Here is a 20,131-nt window from a genome sequence, read left to right as displayed (position 1 = left end):
TAATACGATGGTCATAGCAAACACTCTTTTCCAATAACCCAAGAGACTACTCTACACATGGACATCACCAGACGGTCAACACAGAAATCAGATTGACTATGTGCTCTGCAGCCAAAGATGGAGAAGCTCTATACAGTCAGTAAAAACAAAACCAGGAGTGACTGTGGCTCAGATCATGAGCTTCTCGTTGCAAAATTTAGGCTTAAATTGAAGAAAGTAGGGAAAAGCATTAAGCCACTCAGGTATGAACTAAATCATATCCCTGATGAATATAAAGTAGAGGTGACAAATAGATTTAAGGAATTAGATCTGATAGACAGAGTGCCTGAAGAACTATGGACGGAGGTTCGCAACATTGTACAAGAGGTAGCAACTAAAACCATACCAAAGAAAAAGAAATGCAAGAAAGCAAAATGGCTGTCTGAGGTAGCTTTGCAAATAGCTGAGGAAAGAAGGGAAGGGAAAGGCAAGGGAGAAAGAGAAAGATACACCTAATTGAATGCAGAATTCCAGAGAATAGCTAGAAGAGATAAGAATACCTTCTTAAATGAACAGTGCAAAGAAATAGAAGAAAACAATAGAAAGGGAGGACCAGGGCTCTTTTCAAGAAAATTGGAGATATGAAGGGAACATTTCATGCAAAGGTGGGCATGATAAAGGACCAAAATGGCAGGGACCTAACACAGGCAGAAGAGATTAAGAAGGCAAAATTACACAGAAGAATTATACAAGAATGAGCTTAACATCCCTGATAATCATGACCTCGAGCCAGACATCCTAGAATGTGAAGTCAAAAGGGTCTTAGGAAATCTGAGCAACAACAAAGCTAGTGGAGGGGGGACTTCCGGTTTGGCGTCGCGGCGAGACAGTCAGGGAAATAGCGGGCTCTGCTGAGCGCCGCAAAAACCCCAGCTGCCGAACCACTGCCGATGGATCTTCGGACCGGAACCATCCTGCAGGTGTAGGGAAGAAAGAGAGGCACCTCGGACGACCAAGAGGAACAGGCAAATTCCTCGGAGGTCAGAGGGTACTCTCTGTGAGTCGGCGGCGGGGGGCGGCAGCCATGGCAGCTGCCATGAAGCTGGGACAACCGGGCTAAGTATAGAGCTGGAGAGAAGAAAGAAACAGAATGGAGTTTTTCTGAAGCCGGGTGAGTGACAGCCAACTCAGGCTTGAATAACAACAAGAGAAACATCTTACAACTATAAGACCCCTAATGTGTAATACTGGCTAAGGAGCATGGGGGCAAAAAAGATTTTGAAATGTAATTTGGAAGAGACAAAAACCCAACTGAAAAATGATTTCTGAACAAATTAATTGGAAACTTTAAATAATTAGATATGGTTAAAGGATTGGAAAGAAATAAAGAGATCCTTCCCCCCCTTTTTTTAAAAATGGCAAGAAAAATAAAAAGAATGGACAATAAGCTTTAAGAAGAAAAAAAAGGGATGTATAAGTAAAAGGGGAAAAAAGAAAAAAAAGAAGTGAGAAGATCTATTTAAACTTGGACTGGATTTAAATATGATTTGATATTTTTAAATTGAAAAAGAAAAAAGAAGTTAAGATCGTGATGTAATGGAAATAAAATGGATACTTATTAAGCAATTGGAAATTGTGGATTACAGAGAGACACCATCTGGAGTAAAAAGGAATAGTGCAACTTGGTTCTTTGTTTTGGAAAATTGTGAACTTCACCAGATAATAAACGTGGGAACTTGTGGAGGAGGCTTTTCTTGTCTACAAGAGGCTTGACTTTTGGAGGAATAAAAAAAGAAATAGAAGGGAATACAATGGAACTTTTATAATTGAAGCAACTATTTGATTTGGAGAATGGAAATAAAAGAAATAACTATAATATTACACAGAGGACAAAATTTGAGGATACAAAAATCGAAATGGAGTATACATGTGTGGACAAGAAAATGAAGATGGAGAAATAAGACATAGAAGTGGAAAATAAAGAAGACAAAGATATTGTGATTAAAAATGAACAAATAATTGAACATGTGAATATTAATAATAAAAAGGAGGTCTCTAGAGATTATATTGAGATTAACAATAACACAATGATGATTATACTGAGATTAATAAAGATATAATGATGATTATATGGAGATTAATACTGAATGATAAAAGAATAAAAGGTTGGAAAATATTAAGAAATTTAAAGAAATCCAGGACCTGGTTTTATAAAATGACTATATTGAGATAAACAAATATGAGAAGAATTATGTTACAGATATTTAGAAATGAAATAGGGATTGAAGCTAAAATATATGGAAAATAGATTACATTAAAAGAAATATAACAATGGATATAATGAACCAATTTTTTATTAAGATGTTAAAGAGATTATTTGAGGAAATTGATGGTTATAATAACTGGGATATTGGTTAAATACCTATAACAATTGTTACAATTTGAATATTTTTAATAATATAACTATAAAAGTAGAAGATGATTATGTTGGGAGTAACAGTGAGAAAAATAAAGATGATTATACTGGGATTAACAGTAAATAAAATGATTACACTGAGATTAACAATGAGAAAAATAAAGATGATTACACTGGGATTAACACTGAATAAAGATGATTGCAGTGAGATTAACAGTGAATAAAGATGATTACACTGGGATTAACAGTGGAATAAAGATGATTACACTGGGATTAACAATGAGAAAAATAAAGATGATTACACTGGGATTAACAGTGAATAAAGATGTATTTTGTACATTGGTATTGACAGTGGAAGGATAAAAGAAAAGGTTAAATTAGAAAATTGATAGCTATAATAATTGGGATATTGTTTAAGTATGTATAACAATTGTGATAATTTGAGCATTTATTACCTAAGAGAAAAAGAAAAGAAAACTGAAACAATATATGATTATGATTTATAAACAAAAATTATTTAATTGATGTTATATAAATGGTATGGTTTGATAGAAGAATTTAGGATAATTGGGAAATTGTATTAAAAAGCATTATTTGAATTAAGAACTATGTTTAAATGTTAAATTGCTATATTTCTAAAATTAAAAAGATAAGATTTAAATTTGATAAAGTAATAATGGAATAAAGATTTAATGAGCATAATGATATATAAATATGTTTGAATTGTATTGTTAATAGTGAGGATTTAGGGTAAGAATTATATTATGAGTTATTAATCGTACTAAGAATTAAGGTGGGTTAATAGAAGGGTAATTGTTTTGATTAGGTAAATATGTGTTAATTTTTTAAATATGGTATTAGTTGAATATGTGATATAAGATTTAGAAATAAGTGCTATGGCAAAATAGTATAGATAAAATTTTGTTAAAGATTTTGTTAAAAATTGAACAAAGTGATGACCGGATCAAAGCTCTGTTCCGAAAGGATGTAATTTGTATGTTTGGAAAAAAATAAAAAAACTTTTTGCAAAAAAAACTCCAAAGCTAGTGGAGGGGACAGTATTCCAGCTGAGCTATTTAAAATCTTAAAAGACGATGCAGTAAAAGTGCTACACTCAATTTGCCAGCAAATTTGGAAAACTCAACAGTGGCCACAGGATTGGAAAAGGTCAGTTTACATTCCAATTCCAAAGAAAGGCAATGCCAAAGAGTGTTCAAACTATCGAACCATTGCACTCATTTCACATGCTAGTAAAGTTATGCTCAAAATCCTACAAGCTAGGCTCCACCAGTATGTGGATCAAGAACTACCAGAAGTACAGGCAGGATTTTGAAGAGACAGAGGAACTAGAGATCAAATTGCCAACATATGCTGGATCATGGAGAAAGCTAGGGAGTTCCAGAAAAACAATGAAGTTCTGCTTCATTGACTAGGCTAAAGCCTTTGATTGTGTGGATCACAACAAATTGTGGCAAGTTCTTAAAGAGATGGGAGTACCAGACCATCTTATTTGTCTTTTGAGAAACCTATATGCAGGTCAAGAAGCAACAGTGAGAACTGGACATGGATCCACTGATTAGTTCAGAATTGGGAAAGAAGTCTGGCAAGGCTGTATACTGTCGCCCTGCCTATTTAACTTATACGCAGTATGTGCCAAAAGGAGGCTTGGAAAGGTAAGTAGAACAGCGAGGGGGGGATAATCAGTGGCGTGTAATTTAGCTTTGCTAGAAAGCAGGAAATCCTGCTTTCTACCAAAGCTAAACCGTGCAGTACAGGTGATTATTGGATCATAGCTTTTTTTAAACTACCGGTTTGACCGAACTGGTAGCTTTTTAAATGTGCAGCATGTGTTTGTGCACACTGTGCATGCACACGCAGCACATTTGGTGCTCACTGCACATGTGCACACAGCGCGCATTTGGTGTGCATGCATGCACGCAGCACGTGATTGGCACACAGCTTGCATGCATGACCAGTGAACCGGTAGCAAACATAGAGGGGAAAAGATATATAGTCAAAATAAAATTATTTATAGGAAGTCAAGGCCATGGTGCCCTGCAGCTGTGTTGAGAAGAATGAGGAGGTATCTTCTGTTCCAGATGTTACCTGATTGGATGTGTGGACTATATTGAGATAAACATAAACATGTGGGAGAGGTGCAAGGTCTTGAACTTTCTCTTGGGTGTGGAAATCCCGAAGCTCTCAGATTTGGGTTTTCCCAGATGTGCCATTATGACATCTCTAATAAAAGTTAGCTTTGAGGAACTTCAAGCCTCAGACTTCAATTTCATTGAGGGTGTTACTTGGAACCCTGACATTAACCCGAATTTCTTTTCAATCTAAGGCATCTCCCCTGAACTATGGGGTGCTGTCTGGGGTCCTGAGCCCCAAGCGTCGACCCGATATCGGGCGGCATGAAGACTCAGGGAAGATGGAGGAAGAAAAGAAGTCCATGGAGGGAGCAGCAGACACAGGCTCAGCAACTTCTTCTGAGACTCTCTACTCTCCTTCCCTGGCTATGGAGGAAGCCATGAAAGCCGCAGATGCCGAACGCCAGCTGGGCATCTGACGCAAAGAGCTGATGCCAGAGCAGAGGTCGCAACCAGACCTGGCCCTGCAGGATGAAGCTATAGGAGTTGCCCCAATTCAGGAATTGCTGTGGAACCACGAGTGGATGCGGGACAAGCCTCCACCCTCACGTGGGAAGTGCCACAGCAGCTGCACTGCAGGCACTCCAGAGAATGGGGATTCTCTGGAGCATACTTCCTCAACCACGTCTGGCCCCACATTGACTAATATGGAAATCAATACCCATCTGACCGGGAATTTATTTCCGCTATCGTGGATGGCATGAAAAAAGGAGAAGCGGCGGACTGGATAGCTGAGCTCCACGACGAGAGGCTCCTGAGCTAGAAGACACTGATGAGTTCATCCAATTCAAAGTGCTCCAGCACAGCCATGACTCCAAACTGGCCGGCCACTTTGGATTCCTGAAAACCCTACACCTCATTAGGAGACAATTCTGGTGGCCAAGGATAAAAGCAGAGGTGGAAGCTGTGCCACATGTGCAACGATGAAGCCGAGACCTGGAAAAAAACCCAGACTTCTTCAGCAAGTGGCAAGCCCCAGCAGACCTTGGGAAGAAATTGTGATGGATTTTATAGTTGAACTCCCAGAAAGTGGAGGGAGCACAGAATTTGTACAGTCATTCACAGGTGAAATTCAGCCGGTTTGCCCGAACCGTTACTAAATTGCTTAGGCAGTTCGGAGAACCCGTTAAAAATAAAGTGCAAGAGAGGGGTATTTTTTTCTCTCTCTCCCTTGAGTTAATAGCTCCACTTAACAGTTGCAGATGAAATGCAACAATACATGCTGAATCAAGTCAATATCTAACAGAAACTGACAGGATTAGGGCAGGGAAACCCATCAATCACCCATCTAGGGATGGGATTAAGCTCTTCCCTTCAAGAAGAAGGACAAGATTACAAACATTTTCATTATAAAGAGTATTAAGTAACACTTCTGTGATCAGCTGATACTCCCTGGAGTTTCCCAAGATCTTTTATAGCTGCTGCAGTGTTGGCTATTTCTTGTTTCTTCCAGGGGGGGGATACAGGAGGGGACAATGATGCATCTTGATCATACAAGCCCTGAATTTAATGCGTGTGGCCCAGCTGTATTTTTTCTGCTGTGAAGTACCCAATTTAGAACATAGAGAACATAGAATAATAGAGTTGGAAGGGTTAATGGCTTTTGGCAGCACACACAGGCTTTCAATTAAGCTGAGCAGCTACTCTTAGTTTCCCTCTCAGCTGCTGTATTTGTTTTGGGGTTGACTTTTTTTAAAAAGGGGAATGGCTGTTTTAAGTTGTATGTTAACTGATTGAATTACATGCTGGTCTTTAACTTGATAAGACATCAAATCGAGATCCAAAGCCGCCTCTCTTATATTTATAGGTGATCCAACTATAGCCTCTGAGGGTGAATCCAAAAGCAACTCATCCAAAAAGCCCTCTGTAACTTGTTGTTTTTCCATTACCTCCATCTCCATCTGCTTACCCTGAGCTGCAATCTCTTGTTCATTTTGCTTTTCTTTGTCACCCTCCTGTATTCCTGACACTGATGACATATGTGGAGATGTTGGGCCCATTTTAAAAACCTTGTAGTAAAATTCTTCCACTTTTTCAACAGTGTTTAATTGATATCTTTCTCCTTGATATCTCAATATTATACCAACTGGAGCATCCCACCTAAATGGGATGTTTTGTTTCTTTAGCTCAGTCACCAAAAATCCAAAGTCTTTTCTGTCTTTTAACATCTTAGACGGCAGCTCTTTATATATCCGGATCTTTATTCCATTCACTTCTAGAGTGGCGTTAAAAGACTTTTGCACAATATCATTTCTTATTCCTTTATCAGTAAAATAAATCACCACATCTCTAGGCAATTGCCTTTGCTTTGCCACCCAAGAATTTACTCTGTAGACCTTATCAATTTTACAGAATACTTCTTCAGAGCTGACCTTTAAAATCACAGCCAGAGCCTCAGCAGACATCTTTCTCAAATCCTCTCTTCTATTTTCCTTTATTCCCCTGTCTAATTGCAAATTCCATGGATCTGAATTGCATCATTGTAACTTCATTTTCAATCCTTTGCGTTATATTATCTACATTGTAAGTCTTGTGATCAGCTTCCTTCACTTTTGACTCTATTTCTAAGCTATTTTCTTGAATCATTGTCAAATCATTTTCAATTCTTTGCATTTTATTATCCAAATTATAAATCTTATAATCAGTTTCCTTCATTTTAGACTCTATTTCTAAATTGATTTCTTCCAATTTTTTATCCATTTGTACAATTACTTCTGAAAAGCCTTTCAAAGCTGTTACAATATATCGCTTCAGGTTATCATACTTTTGTTGAACCAACTCTTTAATTTCCTGTCTAATTTTTTCAAAATTCTGGTTCATAATCTCATCATGTCTTGCCAACGCCTCCACAACAAATTCCTTTAAGTCTTTAAAACCATTCTTCTGCGTCTGTAAGTTCAAAAATTGCTCTTGTGATTTATGAATGGGGGAAACCCCCCCCCCCCCCGCAGCTTTGTTGTCTGGCTTTGTCAGCTTTAGCGCCATCCTGCCACGCAAACAGACTCTTTTTAAAGAAAAAATCTTCTCTCCACACAATATCAATATCAAATCTCTAAGAAAGGAGAAGCATGAAGCAGAAATTTTTCCCCTTCTCTTCTAGCCAGCGCTATTACTTCAGATACTTTGTAGCATATTAAGCCATTCAAATGGAAGGACTTTCGCTTTCAGCTTTCTTCTCAAGCCTCTAAAGCCAGCCGCCATTTTAAACTTTCCCCCCCCCCTTTCACTCTTTCTTTATTCTTAAAATCAGTCATAGGGTTATTACAAGTACTTGCAGTTTAGAGTCCCAAATCCGGATTTCATCCTGTTTATTTAAGCAATCTGTTAGTTTTCGCTGATTAGGTTGGTCACATCGTCTAGCTCTGCAAAGCGCAGAGTTCCCCCAAAGCCCAGAGCAGCGGCGAGCTGGATAGGGAGCCTCATCCTGCTTCCTCCCCAAGAGTAAAAAAAAAAACTCTGGGGACTTTGCAGAGGGCTCTACCTGTTCTCACCGGCTCTTCTCACATTTCCTTAAAGAAACGGAGTTTTTCGAGCCGCCTCTCAGCTGTAAAGGCGGCTCTTTACGGGTGGCGGGGCTGGCGGTCCCAAAAGATTCGGATATTCCATTTATGTGCCATTTAAAAGTTCCATTTACTCTAATAAATGGAACTTTGAGAAAATGTCTGTCTCTGTGTTTTTAACTGGAGTTGGGTTTTTCTGGAATGCTGACATTAACCCAAATCCCTAAAATTATAACAGCACCCTGAAAGGGGGCTGTCTGGGGTGTTGTGCTCCAGCATCAACCTAAAACTCGGGTGGTGTGAAACTCAGTGAAAATGGAGGAGAAAGAAGAGATCACAGAGGGAGCTGTGGGGACAATTACCGGAGGACTTATCGAGACCCAGTATTCTCCTTCTGAAGAAGTGGTGTGAGCCATTGAAGCTGCAGAGATGACACGAAGGCTAGGCGCTCGGTCCAAGGAGTCTGATGCCTGGAAAAGTTGCCAGTCTGATCTAACTCCAGAAATGGAACCGGAAGAAAGACCTCCTGAATATCATGCCATTTCCAGCCCAATGAAGTCGCCCCATGAGCCACAGTGGAGATGTGACAGCTTTGGGATCTGGAAATTCCTGGGATTGGAACCTGTTGCCTCCACCTTGAAGCCAATCATTAACTGGGCTCCCAGAACCTTTTGAGCGGATGGAAGTGGGAAGTTATGCCCCGCGATCCCAATCTCCTCAAGTGAGATGGAGCTTAACACAACCCACATTCACTTTTCCTGATCCAGGACCTGGAGGAGGAACTAGTGTGGTGCCGGCACCTTTCCACCCAGCCAGGGATGATAGAAGGGGCAGCTTGGCACAGCCAGGCCAGGCAGCAGGTGGGAGACAGCAGACGCAGCCGGTATGGGGACCAACACCACCGCCGGCTGCCTCCCCTCACCAACCCACCTTTATGCTACCCCCTGTGGAATGTATCCCCCCAGGCTTGGGATTCTATTCCGGCCAGGGGTGGGTCCAGTGCCAGTGGATGCCAGCACCTTCTGCTCCAAATTTTCCAAGATCACCATGGGCCCAATATGCCCAATGATCCCAGCATATCAGTGGGGGCTAATCCAGCAGCCGGCTGGAGCTCCCCCCCTTCTGCAGCCCAATAAACAGCGCAGCAGCCAGCCCCTGTTGTGGCCCGTCAGCGGCCTGTGCAGTTAGTAGCTGATTCCGACAACGAGGAAGCTGCTGTGGTGCTGTGCCAGCAGCCTGTGCAGTTGACACTTGAGTCGGACAATGAGGAGGCTGGAGAAGATGTGGTGCCAGAGGCGGGGATTCAGCCAGGGCCTTCAGAACCTCCAGAAGCTCCCATAAGTGAAGAGGAAGAAGAGGAGGAGCCTCTTCTCGATGCACGAGCGTGCAGAGCTGCAAAAAGGTAGGAGTGGCTCCTCAGGAGGAGGTCTCCTTGAGACTAAGGCTTGGGGCTAATTGGCCAGTCCCCTAGCCTATTTAAGGAAGGACGACGACTGATGCAATTTGCAGGAAACAACTTCATTCACATTCCTTTGAGTCTTGATTACAGAAACATTTGATTTTGGCTCTTGTTTTTCTCTTATCAGTTTTCTTGCAAATTGCTTCTGGGCATTCTGCCAACCACAGTAAGATTATGGTTTTCTGAAATACCGTGCCTCAGAACTGAGTTATTATTCTTTGAATTCTTGTCGGCTGTTAATGAAGTTAAATTAACAGCCCTTGTTCAGAAAAGACTGATTTATCATACTTGTGTTCGAACAATTACTATGAAAGCTCATTAGTAGTCTTTAAATATTAAATTAAGGTTTGTACGGACTTTGTGTGTGCTGCATTCTTTGGGGTCCGTAGCTGGGGCAGAACACTGTCCTGCCGCCAGCCGCAATCCAGCAATCAGCAGCAGCTCTGCCACAGGTTCCAGTTCAGCCGCCAGCGCTCATCCCACCGCCCACCGTGGCACATCAGCAAGTCCCTGCCCTGCCACCCATCGCTGGGGTCAATCTACCAGCAACGCAACTGCTATACCGGTTTAGAGCACCATGTGATACTAAGCCTGCCAAACTGACTTACTTCCTTTGCTGAATCTGGGCTCATATAGATCAATATGGAGAACAATACGAAACAGATTGAGACTTAGTATCTGCAATTTCTGCTGGGATGAATGAAAGGGATGCTGCCGATTGGATAGCCCAGTTGCACAATGAGGGAACTGCTGAACTAAATGATGCCAACAGTTTTGTTGAGCTGCTCCGGGTCAGATTTGAAGACCCAGACGAATCAATGAAAATGAAGTCACAATAAAGGTGATAAAGCAAGGTAATTGACCCATAAAAGACTTTGTATGGGACTTTAGACGGGTTGCAGGGAATCTGGGGCATTGGCCGGACCGAATACTCCTATACTATTTTAAAGAAGCCATTGATCAGGAAGTCAGAACAGCCTGCAGAGTCGGAGGGATGCCTGAGCAACTGCAGGATTGGTATACCATGTCCATAGCTCTGGATAGAGAAATTCACCCACACTGCAAAGCCCCAGCTGAGAAACCACCTAAGAGGACTTTGGCTAGATGCCCAATTTCAAAGCCTGCTGAAGTCCCTCCCACTCAACTTGCAGGGGTGATTAAATGCTATCGCTGTGGACAAGTGGATCATCAAGCTTCTGAGTGTCTGGCCCCTGCCCCAGTTCCACAACAACGTCTGGCCATGGCCGCCCAAGGCAAAAGGGCTCCACGAAAGCCGCAGATACCAGTTGATTTGCTTGACAAGCTGTAGAGGTTCTCTTCCCCACCAAAGACAGCGAGGAACCTCCCGACGAGGCTAGCGGAGAGACGACCCAATGGTGAGTTCACCCTTTTTCAATTAAAGTGAAATTGGCGGAGCTTGAGAGTGGGGAGCAAGGAGAAGTATCAGCAGTAATAGATACAGGATGTACCAGATGTTTAATTGGGCTTCCAATTGTTGAACAATTAGGGATCAAAACAAGAGCCTTAAAGCACCCAATTAAATTTGAACAGGTGGATGGGACGTTAATTGCAGGAGTCCCAGCCACCCAAATTACTGAACTGTTAGATTGGAATTTGGGAGACATCATGAATTTATATGCCCCCTGTCCCTCCTCCCAAGAGACTCCAACCCATAGGGGCCAGCAGAAACAGCAGCCACCGTTTCAGACATGCCTCCAGGAGAACCCCAGATTCCTAAGTAATATATAGACTTAGCCAAAGCATTTAGCAAGGAGGAGTGTAACATCCTTCCCCCTCATTGGGCCACGGATTGTGCCACTGAATTAGAACCTGGGGCCAAGTTACCAAAACCCAGAATGTACTCCATGACGCCTGCTGAATTGACCGAGTTGAGGAAGTATATTGACTCCAATTTAGCCAAAGGGTTCATCAAGCCAGTGAAATCTACAGTGGCCGCCCCCATATTGTTTAAAGAGAAGAAAAATGGGGGGCTGAGATTATGTGTTGACTTTAGGGGCATGAACTACATTTGCATACAAAATACCTACCCTCTACCCCTAATGAAAAACTTGCTGAACCACTTGTCAAAAGGCAAGATTTTCACCAAGCTAGATATAAGGGAAGCCTATTACAGGGTTCACATAAAGGAGGGAGACGAATGGAAAATGGCTTTTAACTGCCCACTGGGCAGTTTCCAATTCTGGGTCATGCCTTTTGGACTTTAAGGGCCCCCCTGCAGTTTTTTTTTTAAAGTTTTTTTATTTTTTACACAAACACACATACAAACATACAATGTATTTTTTCTGAACAGAGTATTTGGCTGATTCACAAATTTAAACAGTTTTTAGGCATTTCAACTAAATTTACAATTTCTATACTTTCTTTTTGCCATAATATTTATTCTCGTCTATTTTTTAAAAACCAATATTACCCTTCATTCTAATCTCTGATCTTAACCAAATTCAATTTTCCCCTTCTATTCTATGTTGTACCCCTTCCCATTGTCATCTATTTTTTTATCTATCATCAAATTAATTAATTATGTGGTGTTACAATTGTTCAATTCTTATAGGAATAGTAAACCCACTTATTTTATAACATACATTTCCTTAAGTAATATAATCCAACATTTTAGTATGAATCAATTAGTTATATAACTATCTTTTTTCTTTGTATATTCAAAAATATAAACATGAATATTCCAATTATTTCCATTTTCATGAAATCCAATTTATAAATCAATTAATTATGTAACCATCTTTTCTGTTCACATGATAATAATAAACCAAATAGTTTCCACCATATATTCCTCCAAACCACAACTTAATCATTTCTGCTTTCACCACAATATACAATTAAAAATATTTCAATTATTACAATTTCCTTAGTTAAATTTTAAAATGTCCTAGCTGTTATCCTCTAATCATATAGCTTTCCCCATATATTGCTCAAAACCACAACTTTGGCATTTCTACATACATCACCATATACTATTAAAGGTATTTCAATTGTTACAGTTTAAACTTATTCATATTTCTAAAAAAACTCATCATTATCTAAGTTTCAAAACTGCAAATGAAAATATTCCAATTATTATTCAATTCATTTTTAGAATCATATGATTTTCCGTTATTTCTTACTACAATTCATATTTCAATTCTAAATATGTATATAGCATATTCTCTTTCATTTCTTTCTCCTTTTGTCCCTTTTCATTTTTATTTTTGCCTTTTTCTTTCCTCTTTTTTTCTTTTGAGCTTTAAAATCCTGATCTCTCCTATTTTGCCCTATATTTCCCATTGTTTCCCATTTCTTTTCTCTTTTTTTATTTCCCTACTGTTTATCCCACTGTTTATCCCAGTGTAATCATTCTGTATTTCAAAGTCCTGGCTTCTTCTATTTTGCCCCGTATTTCCTGTTGTTTTCCACTCTTTTTCTCTCTTTTTTATCTTTTCACTGTTAATCCCAGTGTAATCGTTTAAGATTTTTATATTCTTTCTATTCCACCCTTCTTTCCTTCTTTGTCGCTTTCCACCCTCTCTGTTTTTTCCATTGTTAATCCCAATGTAATTTCTAAAAACCTCCTTTTTATTGTTGCTATCCACATATTCAATTAATTTTTCATAATTAATCTCATCTTTATCCTTTATTTTCAGTCTCTGTGTCTTGCTTCTCCGTCTTTGTTTCCTTGTCATCTTGAACATGCTCTATCTCAGTTTTTGGGTCCACAGGTTTCAATTCTCCATGTAACATTGTAATTATTTCTCTCATTTCCAGTTTCCATGACGAGAACATCATTTTCATCATTTCTCTAATTTCCTGAGCCATTTTATTCTTTCTGGGTTGGTATTATTCCAATTTTAAAAGTTTTGTTGTATTCCTTCCCCCCCCCCCAAAGTCAAGCCACTTGCAGACAAAGAAATCCTCCCCAAAAGTTCTCACGGCTGTTATCACTAATAAAGTTCAAAATTTTCCAAAACAAAGGTTCCAAATTGCAGTGTTCTTTTTTCTCCTGAAGGCGTCTCTCTACAATCCACAATTTCTATCAGTTGTCTGACAAAGTACCCAGTTTGTTTCAATCCATGTTAACAATCTTTACTAGCTTCTCTTTTCTTCTTTTTAACTTTGAAAATGCCAAATCAGTTTTATTGTCCAGTTGGAATTACTTTTCCCCCTCTCCTTTTTTTCTTTTTTCTTTTGTTTATACAAACACTTCTGTTACAGGGCTTATTGTCCACTTTGTCTTTTGTTTTTCTTAAAATTCTAAAATTTTAAGATCAAAAAAAGGATCTATTTATTTTCTTTCCAATCCTTTAGCCAATTTTGGGGTTGTTTCTTCTAGTTTTTAAAGTTTTCCAAATAATTTTATTCAAAAGTCAATTTTCTATTCGGGTTTTTGTTCCTTTAAATTGTGCTTCAGACATTGTCTTTTCTTTTCCCCATGCCCATTAGCCGCTATTTTTACGCTAGGGGTTTTTCAGGTTTAAAAGGTTTTTTATTGTTGTTTCGCCTGTGGGTTGGCTGTCAAAACTCCATTCCGGTCACCGCTCCTGCTCAATACTTAGCCCGGTTGCCCCAGCTTCTTGACAGCCACCCTCTGACCTTCGAGGAACTTGCCTGTTCTTCTTGGTCTTCCAAAGTGCCTCTCCTTCTTCCCTGTCCCTACAGGATGGTTCCAGTCCAAAGACCCCTCAGCAGCGGTTCGTCAGTCCAGGTTTTTGCAGAGCTCCTCGGAGCCTGCTAATTCCCTGACTGTCTTGCAGTGACGCTTCCGGTCGAATCTCGGCCCCCCACAGTCTTCATGCAACTGATCAATGAAGTGTTACATGAACACCTGTATAAGGGGGTTCTGGTTTACCTAAATTACATTCTTATATTCAGCAAAAATATGGAAGAGCATGTCAAACTAGTCAGACAAGTACTGAAAAAAATCTTAGCGGCCAAACTCTATGCGAAGCTGTACAAATGCGAATTCCACAAGGAATCTTTGGACTACCTAGGCTACCGAGTATCTAACTAAGGGATCGAAATGGACCTGGAAAAGGTGAAGACGGTGTTAAGATTGGCAACCCCCATGAACACGGAAGCAACTTCAGAGCTTCCTGGGTTCTGCAAAGTTTTATAGACAATTTATCCCTTCCTTTGCAGAGGTCATGCTCCTGTTAACTGAGTTACTAAAAACCGGTCCATCTCCAACCAAGCCAAAACCTAGCCAACCCCTAGCTTGGACAATGGACTGTCAGAAATCCTTTGAACATTTAAAATGCCTATTCGCAGTGGAGCCGATTCTCCAGCTCTCTGACCCAAACAAACCATTTACCATCCAAGCTGACGCTAGTGACGTAGCGGTAGCAGCTGTTCTACTGCAAAAGAACACTCAAAACTAATTAATGCCTTGTGCTTATGTGTCAAAAAAGTTAACGGGCACTGAACGTAGATGGGCTGTATGGGAGAAAGAGGTTTTTGCAGTGTGATGGGCTCTCTTATCCTGGAGATACTTCCTAGAGGGGGTAAAGGAGCCTTTCGAAGTGTGGATTGACCATAAAAACTTGAGGCACTGAAGACCCCTTGGAAGCTTTCCCCCAAACAAGTTTACTAGGCTCAGTCTTTTAAACGCTTTAATTTCAACCTAAAATACATTCCAGGGGGAAAAAACCTATTGGCTGATGCTTTGTCCAGAAAACCCCAGTTTGACAGCTGGCAAGAAGCGATAGTACATACCATGATCTCTGAAACCCAACCAGCAGCCCAAGCACGCAGTTCGGTTCCAACCTCCCCAAAGACAAGTTGACAGCAGAGCTAAAATTGGCGCTATCAAATGATATGTGGTTTAAGGAAAACCAGATGGTCCTAACTTTGAGGGAGGGATTAGCTTGGAAAGGGAGTAAAATTTATATGCCCAGCTGCATGAGACTACTGGTACTAAAGCGTCATGATTCTCGACTGGGGGCCACTTTGGATTTTTAAAGACCCTCCATTTGGCTAGAAGACAATTCTGGTGGCCAAGGATGAAAACCGATGTAGAGACTACGTAAAAAGCTGTACAATCTGTGCCACCATGAAATCCAGACCAGGGAAACCCCCTGGGTTCCTCCAGCCCGTGGCCGAACCCACAAAACCCTGGGAAGAGATTGCAATGGACTTTATTGTCGAATTCCTGGAAAGCGGGAGAAATACGGTGAACTGGATTTCATTGATTTATTCTCCAAGCAAGTACACTTTACTGCCTGCAACGGATTACCTTCTGCCAAAAAGCTGGCAAAACTTTTCATGAATCACATCTACAGGCTTCATGGCATCCCACAGCAAATAATATCAGATCGTAGGGTCCAATTTACTGCTAAGTTCTGGAAGGAGTTCCTGAGGTCCATTGGGTCATCCCAGGGACTTAGCTCGGCTTTCCATCCAGCTACCAATGGAACCGCGAAACAATCCAATGCCATGGTGGAATAATAAATCAAATGTTATGTAAACTATCAACAAGAGAACTGGGCAGAATTATTACTGTTCGCAGAAGTGGCTTATAATAATGCAGAACATAGTAGTACAGGGCTGACTCCTTTTCAAATAACTACTGGCATGGATTTTGTGCTGATTCCTGAATTGTCTAGACCAGTGATGGCTAACCTTTTTTTCCTTGGGTGCCAAAAGCGTGCGTGCGTATTGCACATGCGCACATTCCCACACCCATGATGCAATGCCCGTCCCGCACACCGCGCCCCCTGCACATGCGCATGTGACCCCGCATGTGACTTTCATGGGGAAGGCCCCTTCCCCCATGGAAGGGACCTTCCATGTCCCTAACAGAATGGATAACCTCATTGCAAAAGGGGGGGATGCCTGTCAGCTTTAGAAGCCATATTAGCACCGGAAGCTTCCACGCTGCCAACTTCTTGTGTGAGGGAAAGTAGGAGGGGGGATTTAGTAGAGGGAATGTAGTTAGACAAAATAGCATTTTTTTTTCCGTTCAAGGTCATGACAGTCCTGCATCTGGAGAAGGAGTGGTTGGAGTGATGTCTCGAGGTGGGACAGATGGTAATTCGACCATGTGGTGGATTGATGGGTGCAGGGGATGGATTTGGGGTTTTTGATTTACTGAGGGAAAACTTGGAACTCTCAGATTCAGGTTTTCCCAGATGTGCCAGTATACCTATTCTAATAAATGGGACTTTGAGAAAATGCCTGTCACTGAATTTTTAATTGGAGTTGCTTTTCTGGAATGCTGACACACACGTCTTTTCTGAGGGGGGCAGCCTGTCAGATCTGCAAGCCATCTTTCTACCTTTGTGCCTTCAGACTTCAGGCCTGCCACAAATCCTGTGGGAAATTGGGAGGGGGGATTGCATAGAGGGGAGAAGATATGTAGTCAAAATAAAATTCTTTATAGGAAGTCAAGGCCATGGTGCCCTGCAGCTGTATTGAGAAGAATGAAGAGGTATCTTGTGTTCCAGACAGTACCTGATTGGATGTGTAGTGGACATGTGGGAGAAGGGCAAGGTCTTGAACTTTCTCTTGGGTGTGGAAACCCGGAAGCTCTCAGATTCGGGTTTTCCCAGATGTGCCAATATAACATCTCTAATAAAGGTTAGCTTTGAGGAACTTCAAGCCTCGGAGTTTGATTTCGTTGGGGGTATTGCTTGGAACCCTGACAACATGGTGGGGGGGACGACAATCATTTATCAATCTGTGATCCTCAATCTAAGAATTTCTTTCTGAATATAAATAAAAGAACGAATATAACATTTGCAGTCAAAAATGTTAAACGCCTAAACCAAATTAAGCTGTTAAATCTAAGGAAATATTTACAGTATATAATACCACTTATCCTAATAAACATTTGAAAATAATTTATTAGCAATTCAGGGATTTTCTTCCATGTCTTGAACTATAAAGCAACATTGATCAAGCAACCTGAACATGCTGGCAGCCCAGAATTCAAATTTTTTTTTACTACTGGTTTTGTGGGCATGGCTTGGTGGGCATGGCAGGGGAAGGATACTGCAAAATCTCCATTCCCACCCCACTCCAGGGGAAGGATACTGCAAAATCCCCATTCCCTTCCCACTCCTGGGGAAAGGATATTGCAAAATCTCCATTCCCACCCCACTCTGGGGCCAGCCAGAGGTGGTATTTGCCGGTTCTCTGAACTACTTAAAATTTCTGCTACCGGTTCTCCAGAACCCGTCAGAACCTGCTGAATAGCACCCCTGTGGCAGCCTAATACAAATATGATGAAAATATGGACGGAGAGATTATTTACACCTATTATTTTCTTTCTACCACTATTAAGTACATTTCCTTTCCATTACAAATAAGCAGAGCTAAATTATTTAGATCTACACTGTTTGTTTTTCCCTAGTCTTTGGAACACAGATGAAAATATGGAAGTGCTTAGGATCTAAAACATTAACAGCTCCTTTCCTCAATTACAACATGCCACATCTCGTCAGGTTTTATAACATCAAAGAGCTGGCCAAAGGAGCTTCAAACTTTTTTGCCAATATTTGATTTTTCCCATCCCATCCCATTCCACATAGATGTCCTTTCTCAAAAATTAAGACAAAAATCTTACATAACCTCTGGCAAGCCACTAGGTATATAGAGCTATGTGTATGTGTGTATATGTATGCGTGTGTATATACATACACACACATACATATACACATATAGAGAGAGAGATGATTAAGTAATTTTACTTTTTGAACAAATTACATTTTTAATTATAAAGGCATACCTGAATGGCCCCACAGTTCTGAATGGACTAGTAACCTGTAGATTATATTTTTTCAATTCATAACATGAAGATTTGCAATTTAATATGCCCTATGGATAAATAGAAACATGCATTAGCTTGGAGGTTTACAACAATAGCTCATGAACTAAAAACACAGTCGTTAAATTGCTATTTTTAAGCAAAAAACAAAAAAACAAAACCTCTTTCAGCTTTTAGGTATGACCAGTACAAATGGGCCAAGTGTCAACTGTCCAACTAGTGAATCCAAAACAAGGAAACCCTCTTGGGAGACTTGAATTCCCAAAAGTAAAAGTTTATTGGATACAGCATATTGATACTTAAGAAACAAAACCAGCTGTGGTTTTCCCGTGCAAATGCTTGCCCAGTTAAACAACAGCTTCCCCTTCTCCCCACCCCGCATTGATCACATTGTCCAATTATGAGACATCCTTTTGTTATGGAAACAGTCCATCTCTTTCTTAAGCACCAGCAGCAGTGACCTTGATGGCTTCCATGCTCTCATGATCTCTGCATACATTCTCCGCATTCCATTTCTCCCTTCCCTCCCCCCAATTCATTGGCAAGTTGAAAGATTTGAAAGAAATAAAGCAGAAAATCTTCTCAATGAAAAGTGTAGAACAGGGTCCGCTGATTTAGATGGAGGAATAAATGTCTATGAAATTTCACGATGTGGGACTTAAATTACTGGAGAAGGCATCCAAATGCCTGCCAGATAATATATAGAGTTCCTTCACTGCTATGTGGGTATGTTAAAAAGGTGTGGAACTCCCAAACTTCCAGAGAATATCAGTGTAAGGATTGCCTCTTCCAACTTAAGAAAGTAAGAACTCTTGAAACGTGGTTGTTTAAAAGGATTCTTTTATTAAGCAGGAGTGATAGCCACCCACTTAAAGCAAGATCTGAATACCCTTAGGCAAAACAAGTAGGATTAAAGCAGTAGAGACCTCTCCCTTTAAGTCAGAATGCAGATTTTAGCCAATACACAAGTGTGAAGATGCTTTCTTTCCCAGTTTCCCTGAGAACCCGAACAACCATGCATTCACACTGTTATCCTTTAAAGTGAAACAACCCACATGGCTATCATAAAAATTCCTCCAGGTAAAGAGGATCTCAGGGCTCTTTGGCGCCAGGATATAGGTTGTAAAATATCTGTTGACACAGGCAATGCTAGTAAATCGAATCGAAGTCTCCCCCTTCCTCCAATTGAATGGCAGTATCACTTTTAGGGATTTGACAATCAGGTTGTCTAATAATCCTAGGCAAATTGATAGAAAAGAATAAATAGAATGCCAACTAAGAGACCTTAGGCCAGACTCTCTCTCAACCCAATCTACCTCACAGAGTTGTTGTTTTGGTGAAAATAGGAAGAGGAAGAAGTATTATGTTTGTTTGCTGCCTTGAGTTGTTTTTTTTAAAAAAAAACTAACAAAATCCTAGAGTGGTTTACAAAGAGCCTAAATTTCATTTTTCTGATTTTTACATTTTACTGCACAATGATCATTTGAAATACATTTCCAATAAAATTCTTAAATGTGTCCAAACATAAATCGAAGAAAACTATGAGTTCAGAAAAAAATGAGAGAAGCAGGAAAATAGTACAAGGCTATTGTATCTTCTTTGCTAGTTACAGGAATGAACCATATTAATCAGCAAGAAGTAGGGAAGAAGGAATTAATAATTTGAAACAATATGTTATTGATCAAATAGTCTTCTTTGCCAGGTATCCTCTTCCTCTTTCCAGGTGTCCATCTATAAATTAAATGTTTTTTTTTTCATGCATAAATTGAATTTTTTTCTTTCCATGTTTGAAAGAAAACATTTTATTGAATGTTAAAGTTGGACTAATAATAAACTATATATTTCTAGATTTCC

The 20,131-nt window shown here is 40.2% G+C and overlaps 1 protein-coding gene across 1 annotated transcript in view; it reads right to left on the bottom strand.

Annotated features, from left to right (window-relative positions):
• The window catches only part of CFAP47 (cilia and flagella associated protein 47), a 596,979-nt gene that overhangs the window by 358,075 nt on the left and 218,773 nt on the right, over positions 1–20,131 (bottom strand). The window contains exon 39 of the mRNA XM_087871295.1: positions 18,239–18,327. Coding sequence (XP_087727421.1) covers positions 18,239–18,327 — 89 coding nt within the window. The remainder of the gene's footprint in view (positions 1–18,238; positions 18,328–20,131) is intronic.

This window comes from Pantherophis guttatus, chromosome 5, assembly GCF_059756535.1.
Source record: "Pantherophis guttatus breed Tessera chromosome 5, ASM5975653v1, whole genome shotgun sequence".
NCBI lineage: Eukaryota > Metazoa > Chordata > Lepidosauria > Squamata > Colubridae > Pantherophis > Pantherophis guttatus.
This window is presented reverse-complemented; position numbering and strand designations above follow the sequence as displayed.